At 41.7% G+C, this 22,672-nt stretch overlaps 4 protein-coding genes and 1 long non-coding RNA gene across 12 annotated transcripts in view; 1 reads left to right on the plus strand and 4 right to left on the minus strand.

Moving 5' to 3' along the window:
• The window catches only part of LOC115686175 (protein CHLOROPLAST VESICULATION), a 47,243-nt gene that overhangs the window by 19,933 nt on the left and 4,638 nt on the right, over positions 1-22,672 (plus strand). The gene's annotated exons all lie outside the window — the stretch shown is intronic.
• On the minus strand, positions 612-12,671 carry LOC130134558 (uncharacterized). Of its 7 annotated transcripts, XR_008818177.1 has the most exons (3): positions 11,475-12,671; positions 1,155-1,274; positions 612-1,074 (listed from the first exon to the last, which is right to left on the minus strand). XR_008818177.1 is itself a non-coding variant. In XM_056318812.1 (2 exons), the coding sequence occupies exons 1-2, from the start codon at positions 2,967-2,969 to the stop codon at positions 1,597-1,599; spliced, it is 336 nt and encodes a 111-aa protein (XP_056174787.1). In that variant the 5' UTR covers positions 2,970-3,024; the 3' UTR covers positions 1,281-1,596. The 7 variants fall into 7 exon arrangements, 1 of the variants encoding a protein (XP_056174787.1); XM_056318812.1 differs by lacking the exons at positions 612-1,074; positions 1,155-1,274; positions 11,475-12,671 and adding exons at positions 1,281-1,721; positions 2,759-3,024; XR_008818178.1 differs by lacking the exons at positions 612-1,074; positions 1,155-1,274 and adding an exon at positions 1,609-1,721.
• LOC130140170 (agamous-like MADS-box protein AGL6) lies at positions 6,417-7,979 on the minus strand. The gene has a single exon (XM_056318811.1). It carries the CDS (start codon positions 7,580-7,582, stop codon positions 6,503-6,505), a length of 1,080 nt encoding a protein of 359 aa, XP_056174786.1. The 5' UTR covers positions 7,583-7,979; the 3' UTR covers positions 6,417-6,502.
• LOC115686177 (uncharacterized) lies at positions 13,081-17,926 on the minus strand. Of its 2 annotated transcripts, none has more exons than XR_008818180.1 (5): positions 17,798-17,926; positions 16,593-17,710; positions 14,521-16,298; positions 14,339-14,415; positions 13,081-14,027 (listed from the first exon to the last, which is right to left on the minus strand). It is a non-coding gene; the product is annotated as an uncharacterized LOC115686177 (long non-coding RNA). The 2 variants fall into 2 exon arrangements; XR_008818179.1 differs by having other exon boundaries at positions 13,081-14,059.
• On the minus strand, positions 19,433-21,160 carry LOC130140169 (uncharacterized). Its single transcript, XM_056318810.1, has one exon. It carries the CDS (start codon positions 20,746-20,748, stop codon positions 19,651-19,653), a length of 1,098 nt encoding a protein of 365 aa, XP_056174785.1. The 5' UTR covers positions 20,749-21,160; the 3' UTR covers positions 19,433-19,650.

Here is a 22,672-nt window from a genome sequence, read left to right on the forward strand (position 1 = left end):
TAATAAATCTCATTTATATACATTGCATCTCGCTTAATCGATCACATCAGCATCGATGATTTTCTAAATTTTGGTCCTCTTAAACTTATGTAGATTGTCGAGTGTGTGGATACCTAAAAAAAAAATTAAGAAGAAGAAAAAAAATTACAGTAAATTCTCCAAATTACCTAATATGAAAGCGCGAGTACGGTAGTCGGACCAATCACAAAATTTAAATTATATGTTTTAAACCCAATAGGATTTCGGCGCATAGAAGAATGGAATGTATCTACGAGCTCGACAAATCTCGACCGCCGGATCCTTAGACCCTACACGGAATCGATGCCGAGATCCATTGAGGAAGTAAATGAAACCCGAGACGACTACGAACCCCATCCAGTATGATCTCCCCGCAAGCCCTGCATAACAGAGAAGATATAAGTAAAATTTTCTTTTTTTGGGTCAGAAGAAGATATATAAGTATTTGATCGGGCGAGTTTCTAGCTAATTTGGACCAGCAGCAGTGAAGTCATGAGCTCATATGAGATACCCAAAAGAGAACACGTTACAAGTTCGATCAACGGGTGATGTGGCGGACCGTACGAATCACGATGCAAAAGCTATACGGGATTTCGAGGTATAAGCCTCACAAGTTCTGAAGATGTGATTGATTTGTTAGGTCCTTCGCGTCGTTGGAATCGTGCCTACACGAGTCCGACCACTCGACACAACCATGTTGCAGCTCATCCACGGGGTCCGGTACGAGGACGACTGGCCATAGGATATCACCTGATCGCATTGCTGATCAAAGAGGACAAGCAAAAATGATAGCTACTGAGATTTCTGCAGTATGCCAAAGAGAATGTGAAGTCCACTGGATGATGACGAGGGAAGTACATAAAGAGCAGTGCCGAGAGAAACATATAAATTGCCAGAACCCGCGTACAGGAAAATCTCGCTCGCCGGACGGGGAAATTAGTTGCCAAGCAGCCGAAGACGAAATCGCATCAGCACATTTCGGGATGTTCTGAATTCATTCCAGGACAGAGGCGACCGATGTGCAGATGCGTCCGGCGTAATTTTGAATTCATCTTCCTGCAGACACAGTTCAAGCATCAAGAATAAGATCCTTGTTGTTCAGAAGTTCACATCCTCATCTCGCTCACGCAGCTTACAGTATCAGCATGTATAGTTGTCCGAATTGAAATACTCTTTGCCAACGTATAAAGGCAAAAAGATTAAACATAATCGAATGAAACTGATGTTGTGATCATCCTGTCGATCGTCCCTCGGCTCTATTAACAAGAAAGCCACAAAATGGGCAAATGTAAGGGTCGAAATAAGCTTGCGAGCCAGAAAGGCTGACCACTGATAATACACAAAGTCTAACAGCCAGAACTATTAAGACCCACGGCCATAATGTTGCATGAAGAACATGGTTTACACACTTAACTAAAAGGAGTAAACCAAAATTGCTCGACCACTTAGACCTATTTGTTCTGAATGTTATCGGACTTTTTCATCAAGAACATCATTGAAAGAAAGGTCTAGTGATGTGCAATGAGAGCGGTCGGAAAAATAAAAGATCATACCAGGAATAACTCAATAATGGCAGCACTATGAATTCTGTTTTGCTTCTGCATCATGATTCGTCCAAGGATTAAGAGCTTCTCTAACAGCCTGAGCTTCTGGGGAATTCTCCCAAGCCCGCTTCTCCGACTCCAATACAGTCACTTTATCATCTGCAACATTGAAGCACCAAAATTTTTCTTAAAATATCATCCCTTAATTGATGGAACTTGGTCGATCCCTTGAAAGACAGACCCTTTGGTAGCAAAATCAGCAACCAATGGCACAGGAAAGAACCTAAGATGCTTATGAGAGTATAGGTAGTTCTGAAGGCAAGGCAAGCAAACAACATCCTCCCAATCTTTTGTCTATACCAAAGTCCATTCAGAAAGATGTAAGTGAGGATAGCTCATCTGTCTTCAACAAGCTCACAAATGAATTGCAAATACACAGACCTACAAATCACCGCATTCAATTGCGTTCCTTCACAAATTTAAACCTCTTTCATGTTCCTTACGGAATAGCCGCAGAACAATCAGCTCAATGTTCTCTTGAGACATGCATCACTGTCGTAAATTCAGTTTTAAAACCACTATCTCCCAAACTATTTTTCAGAAGTTTCTGCTACAGAAGTCATCTATGAACAGATATTAGTTGCATAAACTATCCTTTCTCCACAGACAGCGGAACACGCTTCGCATTCATTGGCATTGCCATTCATCATCCGAGACAACATTTTTTCACATGATGCTCCTCATGCAGAACAGCGAGAACGTTCAGTTCATTGCATTAATAGACCATCCAAATCAAAGCCTTCCTCCTCTTTCACAAGCTAGCAACAGAGACATACCACTGAAATCATGAATTTCCATCCTACCCCTAACTTCATCCACAAAGCAACCGGCTAAATGGTGCCTTCTTCATCCGAAGAGAGACAAACTCGAACACGACCCATCACCGTAAATTCTGCTCCCATTCGACTAAACACAATAGCTGCCGCACTAACATCGCTCGAAAGCTTTAAAGCAAGGTTTTTTTTTAGATAAAATTGATTTCAACTGCTTGATAGTGCCTAAAACTGCCGATTTCGGAGTCATTGTCGCGCCATCTTTTTGGCTACGAGCTACCCAACAAAGAAGCGGAAAAAGTTAAAACAAAGAATTGCAGGAACAGGCAAAGAAGGAACTAAAAAGAAAAGGAGGGTCCTCACACAGAAGCCGGTCTTGCTCATGAACGACTCCATGGAGCCGCCGACGAGAGCTGAGAAGACCGCGATCTTCACGTACCAATCCAGAAACTTCACCCCCATATCGAAGCTTGCTCAAGCGTGTCCGCGGCAGCGGCTGAAAGATGGAAAACGAAAGAAAAGGCGAAAAGGAAGAGGAAAGTTTGTGAGTGCCGGGCCCACACAGCCCGACCATTTCCTTAAAAGAAAGCTTTTTTAGCTGTTGGGTCCAAGAACTTGGGCCTTCGGCCAGTTATAGTGCAGCTCGTGGCATCTGTATGCAATCTTTTCTTTTGTTTTTTCCTTGCATGAACGAGGGCTGATGCTTATTACAGAGTCTAACGGGAGCACAAGAACTTCATCCTGGGTGAGTCTGCTGCATGTCATGCTGTGGATGACTAGGAATCAAACCTTCGAAGAGAAGAACCCGTACGGAAAAAGCTTGACCCGGCATGCATAAGCTCTTCTAGGAGAATTTCCGCTGGTCAACGACATTCTCTGTCGAGCTCGACTATCCCAGAACTGCTCGAGTTTCGCAAAATCCGATGACCACTTCTTAGCAACTAGCAAGCACAGTGTCTGTCTATCTTGAAGGTGATAGCTTGTCTGTTATGGAGCCTCTGATCAATCTGGAAACACCTCGTGCTTGGAAGTGGAGATTCTTGAACTCGGTCAAATCCAGAAGCCCGTGGCAAGATCAAATGCTGGGGACTCACTTCAACTCCATGATCAGCTAATCTTATCTTGCAAAATCTTGCCCTCCTAATATTCACCGGTCACACTTACCCTGCATCTGAGGTAGTTTCATTAAAGCACTAAGGAAGCAACACTTCCGACCACAAATGCACAGAACGTTGAACAAGCACCCTATGCATCGCAACTCCAGGGACTAGCCAATTCGTAGCACGATAGCGTCTAATCAGTCCTGCATAGCATCTACTGAGCACAAAAGAGAAGCACTTCAACATCGGTGCAGTTCCAGGGATTGGCATCTACTTTCCTGTCCCCGTCAATAAGCTGCATTGTAGATTCAGAACTAATGTCAGGATTAGCGGGATTATCCACCAATGCAACTTAGGAAGGACGAAGCGACGGTTCAACTTTCGCTATCCAGCGAAGCATCTGCAATGTTATTGAATATACTTTCATTCATTTAACCATTTACTAAGGCTATATTGAATATCAAGTGTTTCGGGATTTCAATCATGATCATATCTAATGGACTTTCATGAGGTACCATTTGCGGCGAAATAAGCCTGAGGATCAATAGCCTCAAGGCCCTCTTCCCATTGCAGTCGTTGAACCTCTCGTACCAAATTCTTCTTTCCTCTCTAATTTCGAATCCGAAAAGGGAACAGAAACTGGGGTCAGCCAACAGAACCATAAGTGAACACAAAACTTATCAGAAAGCATCATAAAAGTAAGTTATGCATATCAAAGGCCACAACAAATGCAAATACAGATGACAATGTTCCTGCTTCAACTCATCTAGTTTGGAAAAGCTTTCCACCTTATTATGTGAGACCACAAGTAGCTATGCGTTCCTTTATGGAAACTAATTGCATCGAATTACAATATGCAAATTGAAAATGTAGACTAGACAAGTCATGTTTTTTTTACTTATTTTTCGGTTCAGCAATCTCGGACAGGGGCAGTCCAAGTGAATACAAGGGATTCAGCCAACACCGAGAGTACTTTACAGTAATTTACCCAAAAAATTTGGACTTTCACCTTGCACATTGCACATACCATTGAGATATTACATAAAAGTGTACAACAGTATACTTATGTAGTCTGTACACCATACGTACAGCATAAACAGAGGAGTCGCCATAAAGATTCATCGGAGCCATGGTTTTATTAACATGTATAAAATGATTGAATTCCACCGTTCTAGGAAGTGAAAAAGAAAGAAATAGAGAGAGACAGTGCCATTAAACCAGTCAACTGGAAAAAGACATTGTATTCTGTGCAATGCAGGTTTACAAGAAAAACCGCATATATTCACATTTACATCATAGAGGAACATCTAGATTTTCTTCCTTGTTTCAACAAGAATTGACGGTGCTGAGTTATTGGGTCATTTTGGTAAGTACCAGCTAATTAAATTGGATGCCAAAGTGGTTGATTATGCTTTTTGCAGAAAAGTTCACTTCATGCTGCCGTATCTAGGGGTCACCATCGGTTCCAGGACGAAATATGGTAACTGTGAGATTTGTTTCTTTTGCTGCCCACAAGCAACATCCTGTAACAGATTCTTCCAATGTTAAATAGCAGCGTATTTATTCTCTTTTTGTTCCTAGATTTATAGTAGAGCCAAGTGGACATAAGTCACTTAACTTGTGATTTTTAAAATTTCACGAGTTTATGTAGAGATAAAAGGAAAATTAAGCACTCTGTACCATCTGTTCCCTCTACACTCGGTACCATCTTTTTCCCTCTACGAAAGAGGTTATCCCGTTCACTCTTTGTATAAGAAACCTGAACCAGTTGCTATCATCATTTTCCTATCTTAGTTGTTTTGCACAGGAATGTTCATTCTATTTCTTCTTTTTTCTCTGGATTCATGACTTCATATCTCAAGGAATTTTATCATAGCAGCACCATAATCTTTTATCAGACTTCTTCATCAAGAGCACGGTTTTACAGAAAGTTCAATTGTTGGGCAACGAGAGCAATTTGAGAAAAAAATCGTACCAGGAATAACTCAACAATGCGGTACTATGAATTCGTTTTTGCTTCTGCATCAGGATTTCTCTAAGGATTGAGAGCTTCTCTTACAGCCTGAGCAAACGAATTCTCCCAAGCCCACTTCTCCGACTCCAATACAGCCACTTTGTCATCTGCAACATACAAGCACCATAATCTTTCTTAAAATATCATACTTCTATTGGTAGAACTTGGTCACTCCAGAGACAGACCCTTTGGTGGCAAAATAAGCAACCAATGGCACAAGGAACAGAGCCTAAGATGCTTATGAGAGTATAGGTAGTGAAGGCAAGGCAAGCAAACAACATCCTCCCAATCTTTTGTCTATACCAAAGTCCATTCAGAAAGATGCAAGTTAGGAAAGCTCGTTTGTCTTCAGCAAGATCACAAATGAACTGCAAATATACAGGCCTACAAATCACTACATTCAATTCTGTTCCTTCACAAATTTAACCTCTTTCATATTCCTTACGAAATAGCTGCAGAACAATACGTTCAGTGTTCTCTTGAGACGTCCACACCGTCGAGAAGCTTGTGGCAAGATCAAATACTGGGGACTCAATTCAACTCCATGATTAGCTAATCTTATCATCTTGCCCACCTAATATTAACCAGTCACGCTTACCCTTTTGGTTTATTCCTTTCTGCAGTGAAATAAAATGACAGCATCCGAGGTAGTGTCATTAAAGCACTAAAGAAGCAACACTTTTGACCACAAATCCACGGAACAGTGAACACGCACCCTAAGCATCGCAACACCAGGGACTAGCCATACAACATAAACAGAGGAGTTGCCATAAAGATTCAACAGAGCCATGGTTTTATTAACATGTATATAATGAAATTGGATACAACATTGTACTACTGAGCTTCAAGGACAAGTCTGAATTCCATTGACCAAGGAATTGAAAAAGAAACAAATAGAAAGAGCCAATGCCATTAAACCAGTGAACTCGAAAAAGAGATTGTGTTATGTACAATGCAGTTTTACAAGAGAAACCAAACATATTCACATTTGCATCATAGAGGAACATCTAGGTCTTCAAGTGTAAGAAAGTGGTCGGCATCATTTCCAGCCCTCAAGATTTCCCCGCCGATGGCCGAGTTCTCCGGCAAAGTCGAGAAATTGTCACGGTTAGCCTCACCGACGAAGTCCTCTTCGAGGCAAAGAAATTCGTCGGGATTAAACCCACATTCGTGAAGGTCGTAGAGCATGACCTCCTCTCCTGAGCTTCCACCGCCGTTGGCCGAGTTTTCCGGCAAAGTCAAGAAACAGTCACTTCCATTGTCACCGCCACAGTTCTTGAATAGACTAAGAAATTCGTCAGGATCAAATGTGCATTCCTCAAGTTCGCAGAGCATTGACTCGTCTCCCGAGATGGCCGAGTTTTCCGGCAAAGTCAACATATTGTTGTGGTCACCGTCACCTACGCAGTCCCCAAACAGATTAAGAATGTCGTCCGGATTAATTCCGCAACCCTCAAGATCAGAGTGCGTAGCGGTGGAGTCCACTCCCAAACTTCCTCCGGCGGCAGCTGACTTCTCTGGCGAAGTCAAGAAAGTGTGTCCATCACCGTCGCAGAGGCAATCCTCAAAGAGAGCCGGGCAACGAGCTTTAAAACCCTCCAAAACCAAATCTATCTCTTGATCGCTCAAATTTTCGGAATTACAACCAACCCCTGTTCCGGAATCGGCACTGGCACTAATGTTTACAGATGAATTCTTCTCCAGATCTTCCAACCTTTTGCGCACAAGATCACGAGCTGCCTCATACTTCGCGATCAGGGACTCCACGTCCTCCTCAGTCGCGCTAGATTCCCACTCGCTCTCAATCCACTCCAGCCACTCGGCCAGACCCATCGGCGGCGCCACACCGCTACCGCCACAAATGTACTCCGATATTACCTCCTCAGCGGAGGGGTCGCCGAAGGAACAGAGCTTGCCAGCCGGGGAGAAGACAATGACGGCAACACGAGCGCCGCAGAGCGTGCAGAGATCGGAGGCCTTCTTGAAGAGGCCCTTGCGCCTTTTCGAGTACGTCACAAGCCGCTTGGCCGGATCGGCGATCTTGGCGATTTCTGTTCGCCGACGCTTACCCATTGACGATGTGTTTTCGCAAATTACTTTCACTCAGAGAGATAGAGAGAGCCGCACGGGTTCAAAGATTTGCAGGAAATTTTGGTTCTCTGAGAAAGAGCTTTGTGGGTTTCTTCTGGGGTTTCTCGGAGCGAGAGAGATGGTGGGTTTTTCTCTGAGGTTCCTTCGAGCGAGCTAGAGAGAGAGACAATCTGGGTGCAAAGATTTGCAAGAATCTGGGTTCTCTGAGAGAGAACTTTCGTGGGTTTCTTCTGGGGTTTCTTCGAGCGAGCTACTGAGAGAGAGAGAGAGAGAGAGCCGCGCGGGTGCAAAGATTTGCAGGAATCTGGGTTCTCTGAGAGAGACCTTTCGTGGGTTTTCCTGGGGTTCCTCGGTGGGTTTCTTGACGGGTTCCTTCGAGCGAGCTACAGAGACAGAGAGAGACAGAGACAGAGGAAGGGAGAAGAGAGGAAGGGAGAGATGATGAAGTTTGAAGTTGCAGAGGAGGAGGGAGGGAGGAAGAATCCAACGGGAAAATCTTCTTATGTAGGGCATCGGGTCCGTTGGAAAACTTTTGCGAAATTCCGATTTTTGGTCCTCTTAACTTTTGTAAATTTTCAGATTGGTCCCTCGAACATTTTATTTGTGTCGATTAAATACTCCAAGTTTTCCATGATTATTTGTGTAATTGGCGATTTTGTCCGACGGATTCCTTTTACCATTAACGACAATATGAAACCTATTTAAATTAAATAAGTAAACACATCGCTTTACATTATAAAAATTCAATTTTTAAAGTAGATGAGTAATGACATTGCTCTAAATTATAGAAATTCAATTTAACATTAGACAAGGTAAAAAAAAGGAAAAAATGCATTGAGAGCTTAAACGAGAGAAGCTTAAGTTTTTATAAATGTGTTCGTCCGTTTGTTAACATTTATTCTCTGATTTTTTTTTTCTTTTTACTCTCTTCAAATACTTGAAAACATAAAATTAAAAAAAAAAAACCCTCAAAATATATGACATGCTATATCGTGAGCAATTTCTTAAGTGTTTAGTATTTCGTGTAAAATAGTTATGACAGTTGCAACATTTGATTATAGGACCAATTTTTTTTGAAAATAAAGATCACTTTATATAAACATAAAAAGAAAATAACGACCTCATCTTGTTGGGGGAAAAAAGAAGAATCAAATCATACAAATCACTTCCGTTACAATCCGACAAAAAAATTGACATTGAGAAAAAATGGGTGTTGGCCCAAAACAACTAAATAAAACTAGAATTAGTCATTATCTAATATATATATCGAGTCAAAACTAGAATTTGGCGTCAACCAAGACATGTGAGTCACGCATGAACATAAAAATAAAAATTTTGCATGTGAGTCATGCGTGTTAAAGTTGTAAGACGGATTTTTTTTTTTTTCGGCCTGACCAAGACAGACATTTGAGTAGGCGAATTTTTGGCAAATTTTGGTCTAGCTGTGAAATGATGAGCTCGCTCATATGAGAAAAACATAAGCGAATATATTGTGCAGGTTTCACCAGCGGGTGGCGCGGTAGACCGTACGAATTGTAATGTAAAATGTGTACAGAATTTGTAGCACGACCCAATGTAAGTCTCACAAATTATTGAAATGGGATCGACTTGATCTAATGATAATGAAATTTAGAGGACCAAAAAAAATTAGGGTTAATACCACGGAAAAGCCCAAACTGGTACACCTGTGGCAATTTTACCCCGAACTAATTTTTTGATAATAAAAAACCCCACACTGTTACACTTGTGACAATTTTACACCGAACTAATTTTTTGACCACAAAAAATCCCAAACTGATACATTTGTGATAAATTTATTATCCGTTGGTATCCGTTAAATTGGATTAATATCACGAAAAACTACGAATTGATAAACTTGTGACAAACAAAGGAGTAAAACCCCCAACTAGTACGCCCGTCAACTATCACGTATCATCAAACTTAGCAAATTGACAGTAAAATTTAACAGAAACTCACGAAGGGTAAATTTGTCACAGGTGTACCAGTTTAGGGTTTTTGGTGGTCAAAAAATTAGTTCGGGGTAAAATTGTCACAGGCGTACCCGTACGGGGTTTTTGGTGATCAAAAAAATATTTCGGGATAAAATTATCAAAGATGTACCAGTTTGGGGGGTTTTTCGTGATCAAAAGAATAGTTCTGGATAAATTCATCACAGATCTACCAGTTTGAAATTTTTTTGTGGTATTAACCCAAAAAAATAAACCTCATTAATAGGTATGAATTTACTAATGTTATGTCTAGAATCTATATCTTTTCCCGCGTGAAAATGTTTTCGGTAGAATCGTTTTATTTTACGCGAAAATAAAAAAAAAAACCCGAAAATATCTTTCGTACCCGAACCAGCTTCCGGGTCGGATTACCGAGAGTCCCCAAGGAAACGTTTATACGACGTTTAACAAGAATTAGCTTCGACCGCGGGTAAAACACACCCATTCTTATACAGTGATGTTGATGCACCACGATAAGGGGACACTTTTAACGCGACAACCCAGACCTTGACCCTTTCCCACATTGACACCATCACAAGCCTCGGCAATTACGACAAGACTACATTGTCGTGTTTGAACGGGTGCAGGCACTATTCGTTAACAAGATCTTTGTGATATATAATCAATAGGTCTCTAGCATTTGTCGAGATCGCGCCTACACAAGCCCAAACGCTCGATATAACCATTTCTAGTTAACCGGCGAATTCCCAATACGAGGAAAAAAACCGGCCCTCGGATTATCAAACTACTGCAATCGCAACAACGAATAGAGAGAAGATTTGGCGGAAGGAGAGCAAGGTGGGGACTTTCAGACAAACTCATTTATACATGCATCTCACTTAATCGATTGCATCAGCATCAATTCCCGCGTCGGTTGAAAACTTTGGGAATTTCTAACTTTTTGGTCCTCTTGAACTTATGTAGATTGTCAAATGTGGCTACCAAAAAGAATAAGAAGAAGAAGAAAATATTACAGCAAATTCACCAACAATCCTCTGCAAAATACTGATCAGTCCACCAGGTCTAATAGATCAAAAGTAATCGCCCCAAGATCCTCATTCAAAGTCAGAAAAGCACATGCTAACCCAAATATGGAAAACGATAGAATACAGTCAACAAGTCAACCAAAGATCAGGCTGGTGACCTGATAAAGCAGAGTATACCAAACGCTAAATACTGAGTTTTCTGCAGTATGCCAAACAAAAGTCCGCAACCCGTATACAGGAAAATCTCACTCGCTGAACGGGAAATTAAATTGCCAAGCAGCTGAAGACGAAATCGCATCGGCACATTTCGGGATGTTCTAAATTCATTCCAGGACAGAGGCGACCGATGTGCAGATGCGTGCCGCGTAATCTTATTCCCGCAGATAAAGTTCAAGCATCAAGAATACGATCCCTGTTGTTTAGAAGATCACATCCTCATCTCGTTCATGCAGCTTACAGTATCAGCATGTATAGTCGTCGTCCGAGTTTAAATAATCCTTGCCGACGTACAAAGGCAAAAAGATGAAACATAATCAAATGAAACTAATGTTGTGATCATCCCGTCGATCATCTCCTGGCCCGGTAACAAGAAAGCCACACAAATAGGGTGAATGTAAGGGTTGAAAAAAGCCTGCGAGCCAGAAAGGCTGACCGCTGATAATACAAAGAGTCTGATAGCCAGAATTACTAAGACTCAATGCCAAAATGCTGCATGAAAAACATGGTTTACACACCAACTAAAAGGAGTTAACCAAAATTGCTCGACCACTTAGACCTATTTGTTCAGAATGTTAGCAGACTTTTTCATCAAGAACATCGTTGAAAGAAAGGTCTATGATGTGCAATGAGAGCAGTTGGAAAAAAAAAAAGTGTTCATACCAGGAAGAACTCAACAATGGCAGCACTACGAATTCTTTTTTGCTTCTGCATCATGATTTCTCCAAGGATTAAGAGCTTCTCTTACGGCCTGAGCTTCCGGCGAATTCTCCCAAGCCCACTTCTCCAACTCCAATAGTCACTTTTATCATCTGCAACATACAAGCACCAAAATCTTTCTTAAAATATACAACTTTCAATGATGTACCTTGGTTGATCCCTTGAAAGACAGACCCTTTGGTAGCAAAATAAGCAACCAATGGCACAGGAAAGAACCTGATAATCTCCGTCATGAAGATGCTTATGAGAGTATAGGTAGCTATGAAGGCAAGGCAAACAAGCAAACAACATTCTCCCAATCTTTTGTATATACCAGAGTCCATTCAGAAAAATGCAAGTGAGGAAAGCTCGTCTGTCTTCAGCAAGATCACATATGAATTGCAAATATAACAGGCCTACAAATCACAGCATTGCATTGCGTTCCTTCCCAAATTTAACCTCTTTCATATTCCTTACCAAATAGCCGCAGAACGATCTGCTCGATGCTCTCTTGAGACGTGCATCACTGTTGTAAGTTCAGTTTTAAACCATTATCTCCAAAACTATTTTCAGAAGTTTCTCCCACAGAAGTCATCAATGAACTGATGTTAGTCGCATAAACTATTCGTTCTCCACAGACAGCGGAATGCTTCGCATTCATTGGCATTGCCATTCATCATCCGAGACAACATTTTTTTAGCATTATGCTTCTCATGTAGAACAGCAAGAACGTTCAGATCATCCCCATAATAGACAGTCCAAATCAAAGCCCTCCCCTCCTCTTTCACAAGCTAGCGACAGAGACATACCACTGAAATCATGAATTTATATCCTATCCCCAACTTCAACCATAAAGCAACTGACTAAATGATGGTTTTCTCATTCGAAGAGAGACAAATTTGAACACGACCCATCACCGTAACATCTGCTCCCATTTGACTAAAACACAATAGCTGCCGCACTAACATTGCTCGCAAGCTTTAAGGCAAGGTCTATTAGATAAAAATGATTTCAACTGCTTAATAGTGCCTAAAACTTTTTGATTTTGGAGTCATGTCGCACCATTTTTTTGGGTACGAGCTACCCAACAAAGAAGCGGAAAAAGTTGAAACAAAAAATTGTAGGAACAGGCAAAAAAAGGAACGAAAAAGAAATGGAGGGTTCTCACAGCAAAGCCGTTCTTGATCATGAACAAGTCCATGGAGCCTCCGACGAGAGCTGGGAAGACCACGATCTTCACGTACCAATCCAATAACTTCACCCCCATATTGAAGCGGCTCAAACATTCGCAGCAGCAGCTGAAAGATGGAAAACAAAAGAAAAGGCGGAAAGGCAAAAGGAAAGTTTTTGCCGGGCCAACACAGCCCGACCATTTCCTTTAAAGAAAGCTTTTTTAGCTGTTGGGTCCAAGAACTTGGGCACTTATGGTGCAGCCCATGGCATCTTTATGTCAATCTTTTCTTTTCATTTTTCATTGCATGAATGAGGGCTGATGCTTATTACAGAGTCTAACATGAGCACAAGAGCTTCATCCAGGGTGATTCTGCTACACAGTCATGCTGTGGATGACTAGGAATCAAACCTTCTAAGAGAAGAACCGATACGGCAAGAGCTTGTCATGGCATGCATAAGCTCTTCTAGGAGTATTTCTGCTTGGCAATGACATTTGATGCTCAATCCGATCTACATTTAGGACAGAGATTCGAGCTCTACAATCCCGGAACTGCTCGAGTTTCCGCAAAATCCAACAAACACTTATTAGCAACTAGCAAGCAGAGTGTCTATCTTGAAGGTGACAGCTCGTTTGTTATTAAGCCTCTGATCAATCTGGAAACACCTCCTGCTTGAAGTGAAGATTCTTGAACTCGGTCAAATCGAGAAGCTCTTGGCGAGATCGAATGCTGGGGACTCTCAAATCAACTCCATGATCAGCTAATCTTATCTCGCAAAATCCTGCCCACCTAATATCACCAGTCACACTTACCCTTTTCATTTATTCGTTTTTGCAGCGAAAGAAAATGACTGCATCTGAGGTAGTGTCATTAAAGCACTAAAGAAGCAACACTTTGACCACAAATCCACAGAACGTTGAACAAGCACCCTAAGCATCGTAATGCCAGGGACTAGCCAATTCCTAGCACGATAGCGTCTAATCAGTCTTGCAAAGCATCTACTGAGCACAAAAGAGAAGGACTTCAACATCTGTGCAGTTCTAGGGATTGACATCTGCTTTCTTGTCTCTGTCAATAAGCTCCATCATAGATTCACATCTTATATCAGGATTAGTGAGATTATCCAACAATGCAACTTAGGAAGGACGAAGCGACGGTTCAACTTTAGTTATGGAGCGAAGCATCTGCAATGTTATTGAATATACTTCCATTCATTTAACCTTTTGCTTAGGCTATATTGTATATCAAGTGTTTCAGGATCTCAATCATGATCTTATCTAATGGACGTTCATGAGGCCCTCTTCCCATTGCAGTCCCTGAACCTCTTGTGCCAATTCTTCTTCCTCTATAAACTCGAATCCCAAAAGCGAACAGAAACTGTGGTCAGCCAACAGAACCATAAGTGAACACAAAACTTATCAGAAAGCATCATAAAAGTAAGTTAAGCATATCAATGGCCACAACAAATGCAAATATGGATGAAAATGTTCCTGCTTCAACAGGGTTGGATTTTATCTAGTTTGGAAAAGCTTTCCACCTTATTATGTGAGACCACAAGTCACTATGCGTTCCTTTATGGAAACTAATTGCATCAAATTACAATATGCAAATTCAAAATGTATATAATAAAATTGGATTCCACATTATACTACTGACCTTCGAGGACGATTCTGTGTGAGGAGGAGATTTTTATCCAGCTCATTGTCGTAACATTCGTAACGTTGCATAAGTACCTGTAAATAAATCCAGCCTCAGCATGGAATTGATTTGTCATCCCAATTAGGAACTTCCGAAGTAGGAGACAGACGAGAATTGCAAAATAGCGATACATAGCTTACCTGCATTTCCTTTTGTCTATAAGCATAATGCTGCATGTTTACGCTTGGACTCCTCAAGATCGGCCAACCAGATTCGTCGTCGTTCCATTCACTTCTTCCTCTAGACTCGCGATTTTTTGGCCTACTTTGACATGGACCAGGTCTTCCCTTTCTTTCCTCTCCTCCCACTACACCATTCAAATCTGATCACAGTTCATCGAAATTGCACAGTTTCCTTTTGGATATGCAAATAATGAGTCTCAAAATCCACACCCAGCCCCATTACAGGGGAAAAAGGAATGAAGGGAATCGCATATGCTTCTGAAGCCGCACCAGCACACGATCCGGGTTTAGTGTTGACAACATCACTTGAGAATCGTGGTCATACTTCCGCCGATTACTGCTCAAACAGCTTTGCTTCCATACAAACTTTTTTGTGTTGACATTTGATCTTCAGTTAGTATATTCAATGTTTAAAAATTATAATGCACCATGCATCCAGTCATCTTGTTGGTACGATAATATATTAGGTTTTGGCTTGATTGAGATCATGTCTTTAAGTAGTTTTTAAACTCTACCCTCAACAGTTAGAAAAAATGATTGAATTCCATCGATCAAGGAAGTGAAAAAGAAAGAAATAGAGAGAGCCAATGCCATTAAACCAGTGAACTGGAAAAAGAGATTGTATTATGTACAATGCAGTTTTACAAGAAAAACCACATATATTCATATCTACATCACAGAGGAACATCCAGATCTTCAAGTGTAAAAAAGTGGTCGGATCATATCCAGCCATCAAGATATTAGAGCATCAACTCCTCTCCCAAGCTTCCACCGCCGATGGCCCAGTTCTCTGGCAAAGTAAAGAAATTGTCACGGTCACGGTCACCAACGAAGTCCTCATCGAGGCAAAGAAATTCGTTAGGATTAAATCCACACTCCTCAAGGTCGCAGAGCATCAACACCTCTTTCGAGCTTTCACCACCAACGGCCGAGTTTTTCGGCAAAGTCAAGAAATTATCACGGTCACGGTCACTGACAAAGTCCTGTTTTTCCGCCGCCGGCGAAAGCACCCGCTCTGATCTTGAGGGGTAGGGATTTAATCCAGACAACTTTCTTAATCTGTTTGGGAATTGCGTTGGTGACGGTGACCACGACAATTTCTTGACTTTGCCGGAAAACTAGGCCATCGGCGGTGGAATCTCGGGAGAGGAGTCGATGCTCTGCGACCTTGAGAAGTGTGGATTTAATCCTGACGAATTTCTTTGCCTCGAAGAGGACTTCGTCGGTGACCGTGACCGTGACAATTTCTTGACTTTGCCGGAGAAATCCGCCATCGGCGGTGGAAGCTCGGGAGAGGAGTTTTCTGCAGTATGCCAACAAAAATGTAGTTTTTTGGATGATGATGAGGGGATGTACATAAAGAAAATTCCGGATGTGGAACCCCTATACAGGAAAATCTCACTCGCTGAACAGGAAATTAATTGCCAAGCAGCCAAAGACGAAATCGCATCAACACATTTCAGGATGTTCTAAATTCATTCCAGGACAGAGGAGTCTGCTGTGCAGATGCGTCCGGCATAATTTTGAATTCATCTTCCTGAAGACACATTTCAAGCATCAAGAATACGATCCCTGTTGTTTAGAAGTTCACTTCCTCGTCTCGCTCCTGCAGCTTATAGTATCGGCATGTATAGTCGTCCGAGTTTAAATAATCCTTGCCGACGTATGAAGGCGAAAAGATTAAACATAATCAGATAAACTTATGTTGCGATCATCCCGTCGGTCGTCCCTCAGCCCTGTTAACAAGAAAGCCACAAAATGGGCTAATGTAAGGGTCGAAATAAGCTTGCGGGCCAGAAAGGCTGACCACTGATAATACAAAAGTCTAACAGCCAGAATTATTAAGACCCATAGCCATAATGTTGCATGAAGAACAGGGTTTACACACTAACTAAAAGGAGATAAGCAAAATTGCTCGACCACTTAGACCTCTTTGTTCTGAATGTTATCAGATTTTTTCAACAAGAACATTGTCGAAAGAAAGGTCTAGTGATGTGCAATGAGAGCAGTCGGAAAAGAAAAGATCGTACCAGGAATAGCTCAACAATGGAAGCACTATGAATTATTTTTGCTTCTGCATCATGATTCCTCCAAGGATTAAGAGCTTCTCTTACAGCCTGAGCTTCTGCCGAATTCTCCCGAGCCCGCTTCTCTGACTCCAATACAGTCACTTTATCATTTGCAACATACAAGCACTGTAAATCTTTCTTAAATATAATGCTTTCAATGATGGAACTTGGTCGATCCCTTGAAAGCTAGACCCTTTGGTAGCAAAATGACCAACCAATGGCACGGGAAAGAACCTGATCATCTTCGTCATGAAGATGCTTATGAGAGCATAGGTAGTTATCAAGGCAAACAAGCAAACAACATTCTCCAAATCTTTTGTCTATACCAAAATCCATTCAGAAAGATGCAAGCGAGGAAAGCTCGTCTGTCTTCAACAAGATCACAAATGAATCGCAAACATATAGGCCTTTCAATTACCACATTCAATTGCGTGTTCCTTCACAAGTTTAACCTCTTTCATATTCCTTACGAAATAGCTGCAGAACAATCAGCTCCATGTTCTCTTGAGACGTGCACCGCTGTCGTAAGTTCCGTTTTAAAACCACTATCTCGACAACTATCTTTCAGAAGTTTCTCCCACAGAAGTCATCGATGAACAGACAGATATTAGTTGCATAAACTATCCTTTCTTTCTCCACAGACAGCGGAACGCTTCGCATTCATTGGCATCACCATTCATCATCCAAAACAACATTTTTTCGCATTTTACTTCTCGTGTAGAACGGGGGGAACGTTCAGTTCAGCGCCACAATAGACAGTCCAAATCAGAGCCCTCCTCTTTCACAAGCTACCAACAGAGACATACCACTGAAATCATGAATTTCCATCCTACCCCCAATTTCATCCACAAAGCAACCGGCTAAATGGTGCCTCCTCCATCCGAAGAGAGACAAACTCGAACACGACCCATCACCGTAAAATCTGCTCCCATTCGACTAAACACAATAGCTGCCGCACTAACATCGCTCGAAAGCTTTAAAGCAAGATTTTTTTTTAGATAGAAGTGATTTCAACTGCTTGATAATGACTAAAACTGCCGATTTCGGAGTCATTGTCGCGCCATCTTTTTGGCTACAAGCTACCCAACAAAGAAGCGGAAAAAGTTAAAACAAAGAATTGCAGGAACAGGCAAAGAAGGAACTAAAAAGAAAAGGAAAGTCCTCACACAGAAGCCGGTCTTGATCATGAACAACTCCATGGAGCCGCCGACGAGAGCTGAGAAGACCGCGATCTTTCACGTACCAATCCAGAAACTTCAACCCCATATCGAAGCTTGCTCAAGCGTCTCTGCGGCAGCGGCTGAAAAGATGGAAAACGAAAGAAAAGGCCAAAAGGAAGAGGAAAGTTTGTGCGTGCCGGGCCCACACAGCCCGAACATTTCCTTAAAAGAAAGCTTTTTTAGCTGTTGGGTCCAAGAACTGGGCCTTTGGCCACTTATGGTGCAGCTCGTGGCATCTATATGCAATCTTTTCTTTTGTTTTTTCCTTGCATGAACAAGGGCTGATGCTTATTACAGAGTCTAATGGCAGCACAAGGACTTCATCCTGGGTGAGTCTGCTGCATGTCATGCTGTGGATGACTAGGAATCAAACCTTCTAAGAGAAGAACCCATATGGCAAAAGCTTGACCCGGCATGCATAAGCTCTTCTCGGAGTATTTCCGCTGGTCAATGACATTCTCTGTGGAGCTCGACGATTCCGGAACTGCTCGAGTTTCGGCAAAATTCCATGAACACTTCTTAGCAACTAGCAAGCACAGTGTCTGTCTATCTTGAAGGTGATAGCTTGTCTGTTATCGAACCTATCTTTGTTGTTTTGCACAGGAATGTTCATTCTATTTCTTCTTTTTTCTCTAGATTCATGACTTCAAATCTCAAGCAATTTCATCATAGCAGCACCATGATCTTTTATCAGACGTCTTCATCAAGAGCACGGTTTTACAGAAAGTTCAATTGTTGGACAATGAGAGCAATTCGAGAAAAAATCGTACCAGGAATAACTCAACAATGGCAGCACTATGAATTCGTTTTTTGCTTCTGCATCATGATTTCTCCAAGGATTAAGAGCTTCTCTTACAGCCTGAGCAAGCGAATTGTCCCAAGCCCACTTCTCTGACTCCAATCCAGTCACTTTATCATCTGCAACAGGGAAGCACCATAATCTTTCTTAAAATATCATACGATTATTGTTAGAACTTGGTCCCTTGAGAGACAGACCCTTTGGTAGCAAACTAAGCAACCATTGGCACAAGAAACAGAACCTAAGATGCCTATGAGAGTATAGGTAGAGAATGCAAGGCAAGCAAACAACATCCTCCCAATCTTTTGTCTATACCAAAGTCCATTCAGAAAGATGCAAGTGGGGAAATATCGTCTGTCTTCAGCAAGATCACAAATGAATTGCAAATATACAGGCCTACCAATACTGCATTCAATTCTGTTCCTTCACAAATTTAACCTCTTTCATATTCCTTACGAAAAAGCTGCCGAACAATCCGCTCAATGTTCTCTTGAGACGCACACACCCTCGAGAAGATCGTGGCAAGATCAAATGCTGGGGACTCGATTCAACTCCATGATCAGCTAATCCTATCTTGCAAAATATTGCCCACCTAATATTAACCAGCCACGCTTACCCATTTGGTTTATTCCGTTTTGCAGTGAAATAAAATGACAGCATCTGAGGTAGTGTCGTGAAAGCACTAAAGAAGCAACACTTTCGACCACAAGTCCACAGAACATTGAACAAGCACCCTAAGCATCGCAACACCAGGGACTAGCCATACAGCAAAAACAGAGGAGTCGCCACAAAGATTCAACAGAGCCATGGTTTTATTAACATGAACATAATGAAATTGGATACAACATTGTACTACTGAGCTTCGAGGACGATTCTGAATTCCATCGATCAAGGAATTGAAAAAGAAAGAAATAGAGAGAGCCAATGCCATTAAACCAGTGAACTGGAAAAAGAGATTGTATTATGTATAATGCAGTTTTACAAGAGAAACCACATATATTCACATTTGCATCATAGCTGATAGATGAACATCTAGATCTTCAAGTGTAAGAATATGGTCGGCATCATTTCCAGCCCTCAAGATTTCCCCGCTGATGGCCCAGTTTTCGGGCAAAGTCGAGAAATTGTCACGGTTAGCCTCACCGACGAAGTCCTCTTCGAGGCAAAGAAATTCATCAGGATTAAACCCACATTCATGAAGGTCGCAGAGCATGAACTCCTCTACTGAGCTTCCACCACCGTTGGCCGAGTTTTCCGGCAAAGTCAAGAAACAGTCACTGCCACTGTCACCGCCACAGTTCTTGAATAGACTAAGAAATTCGTCAGGATCAAATGTGCATTCCTCAAGTTCGCAGACCATTGACTCGTCTCCCGAGATGGCCGAGTTTTCCGGCAAAGTCAACGTATTGTTGTGGTCACCGTCACCAACGCAGTCCCCAAACAGATTAAGAAAGTTGTCGGGATTAAATCCGCACCCCTCAAGATCAGAGCGCGTGGGGGCGAAGTCCACTCCCAAATTTCCGCCGGCTGCGGCTGACTTCTCCGGTGAAGTCCAGAAAGCGTGGCCATCACCATCGCAGAGGCAGTCCTCAAAGAGAGCCGGGCAACGAGCTTTAAAACCCTCCAAAACCAAATCTATCTCTTGATCGCTCAAATTTTCGGAATTACAACCAACCCCTGTTCCAGAATCGGCACCGGCACCAATGTTTACAGATGAATTCTTCACCAGATCTTCCAACCTTTTGCGCACAAGATCACGAGCTGCCTCATACTTCGCGATCAGGGACTCCATCTCCTCCTCGGTCACGCTAGATTCCCACTCTTTCTCAATCCACTCCAGCCACTCGGCCAGACCCATCGGCGGCGCCACGCCGCTACCGCCACAAATGTACTCCGATATTACCTCCTCAGCGGAGGGGTCGCCGAAGGAACAGAGCTTGCCGGCCGGGGAGAAGACAACGACGGCAACACGAGCGCCGCAGAGCGTGCAGAGATCAGAGGCCTTCTTGAAGAGGCCCTTGCGCCTTTTCGAGTACGTCACGAGCCGCTTGGCCGGATCGGCGATCTTGGCGATTTCTGTTCGCCGACGCTTACCCATTAACGATGTGTTTTCGCAAAATTACTTTCACTCAGAGAGAGAGAGAGAGAGAGAAAGAGAGAGAGCCGCACGGGTGCAAAGATTTGCAGGAAATTGTGGTTCTCTGAGAGAGAACTTTCGTGGGTTTCTTCTGGGGTTTCTCGGAGCGAGAGAGATGGTGGGTTTTTCTCTGAGGTTCCTTCGAGCGAGCTAGAGAGAGAGACAATCTGGGTGCAAAGATTTGCAAGAATCTGGGTTCTCTGAGAGAGAACTTTCGTGGGTTTCTTCTGGGGTTCCTTCGAGCGAGCTAGAGAGAGAGAGAATCTGGGTTCAAAGATTTGCAGGAATCTGGGTTCTCTGAGAGAGAACTTTCGTGGGTTTCTTCTGGGGTTCCTCGGTGGGTTTCTTCTGGGGTTTCTTCGAGCGAGCTAGAGAGAGAGAGAGAGAGAGAGAGAGAGAGAGATAGAGAAAGGGAGAGACGATGAAGTTCGAAGTTGCAGAGGAGGAGGGAGGAAGAAGCCAACGGGAAAATCTTCTTATATATAGGCATCGGTCCGTGGGAAAACTTTGCGAAATTCCGATATTTGGTCCTCATTAACTTTTGTAAATTTTCAGATTGGTCCCTCGAACATTTTATTTGTGTTGATTAAATACTCTAAGACTAAGTTTCCATAATTATTTGTGTAATTGGCGATTTTGTCCGACGGATTCCTTTTACCATTAACGAGGATAGGGAAAAAAATATTTAAGTTAGATAAGTAAAGACATCGGTTTGAATTATAAAAATTTAAGTTTTAAATTAGATAAGTATAGACATTACTTTAAATTATAAAAATTCAATTTAACATAAGACTAGGACAAAAAAGGGAAAAAAAATCACGATTAAACGATAGAAGCTCGTCATCACAAATTTTTCATTGAAGTTTCTTAAAAACGTGTTTGTCCGTTTGTTTACATTTATTCGATGATTTTTTTTTCTTTTTACTCTCTTCAAATACTTCCAAACAAAAAAGAAAACCTTTGAACAAAATATATTACAAGCTATATTATAAATAATTTCTTAAGTGGTTAGTATTTCGTGTTAAATGGTTATGATAGTTGAAACATTTGATTAAAGTAATAATTTTTTTGAAAATAGAGGACACTTTAAATAAAAATATAATACTACCCGATCAAAATATTTGCTCAAATGTATAAAATATAACAATGCATAAGACTAACAATGTCCTATGTTAGGCATCATCTAGTAAAACAACACGTAGACAAAACCACCTAAATCTCTAAACAACATGTGAAAGTAAATTTATATTAATAAACGTAAAAAGAAACAATGACCTCATCTTATTGGAATAAAAAAGAGTTGCATCATATAAATCAGTTCAGTTACAATCCAACAAAAAAAAAATCGACACTGCGAAAAAGGGGTGCTAGCCCAAAACAACTAAATAAAAGTAGAATTAATCATTATCTAATGTATATCGAGTCAAAGCTAGAATGTTGTGCAGGTTTCGTCAGCAGATGGTGGAGTAGACTGTACGAATTATAATGTAAAAATTGTGTAGAATTTGTAGCACGACCCGATATAAGTCTCATAAATTTTTGAAATGGGATTGATCTGATCTAATGATAAGGAAATTCACATGGACCGAAAAAAAAAATTAAACCCCATTAATAGGTATGATTTTACTGTTGTTGCGCCTCGAAAATTTATCCTTTCATGCGTGAAAATATTTTCAAGAAAATCGCTTTATTTTAAGCGAAAATAAAAATCCGAACATATTTTTGTACCCGAACCGGTTTCCACGTCGGATTACCGAGTCCGAGGAACGTGTACACATGGCTCATTTAACAAGAATTAGTTTCAGTTGCGGGTAAAACACTCATTCTTATTAGGGGTGAGCATGATGGACCGCTCGAACCGGGACCGAACCGGACCGGACCGGAC

This window comes from Syzygium oleosum, unplaced genomic scaffold (genome assembly GCF_021117445.2).
Source record: "Syzygium oleosum isolate NSW1041296 unplaced genomic scaffold, Sole_v2.1 Sole_v2.16, whole genome shotgun sequence".
In the NCBI taxonomy this organism is placed as follows: Eukaryota; Viridiplantae; Streptophyta; class Magnoliopsida; order Myrtales; family Myrtaceae; genus Syzygium; species Syzygium oleosum.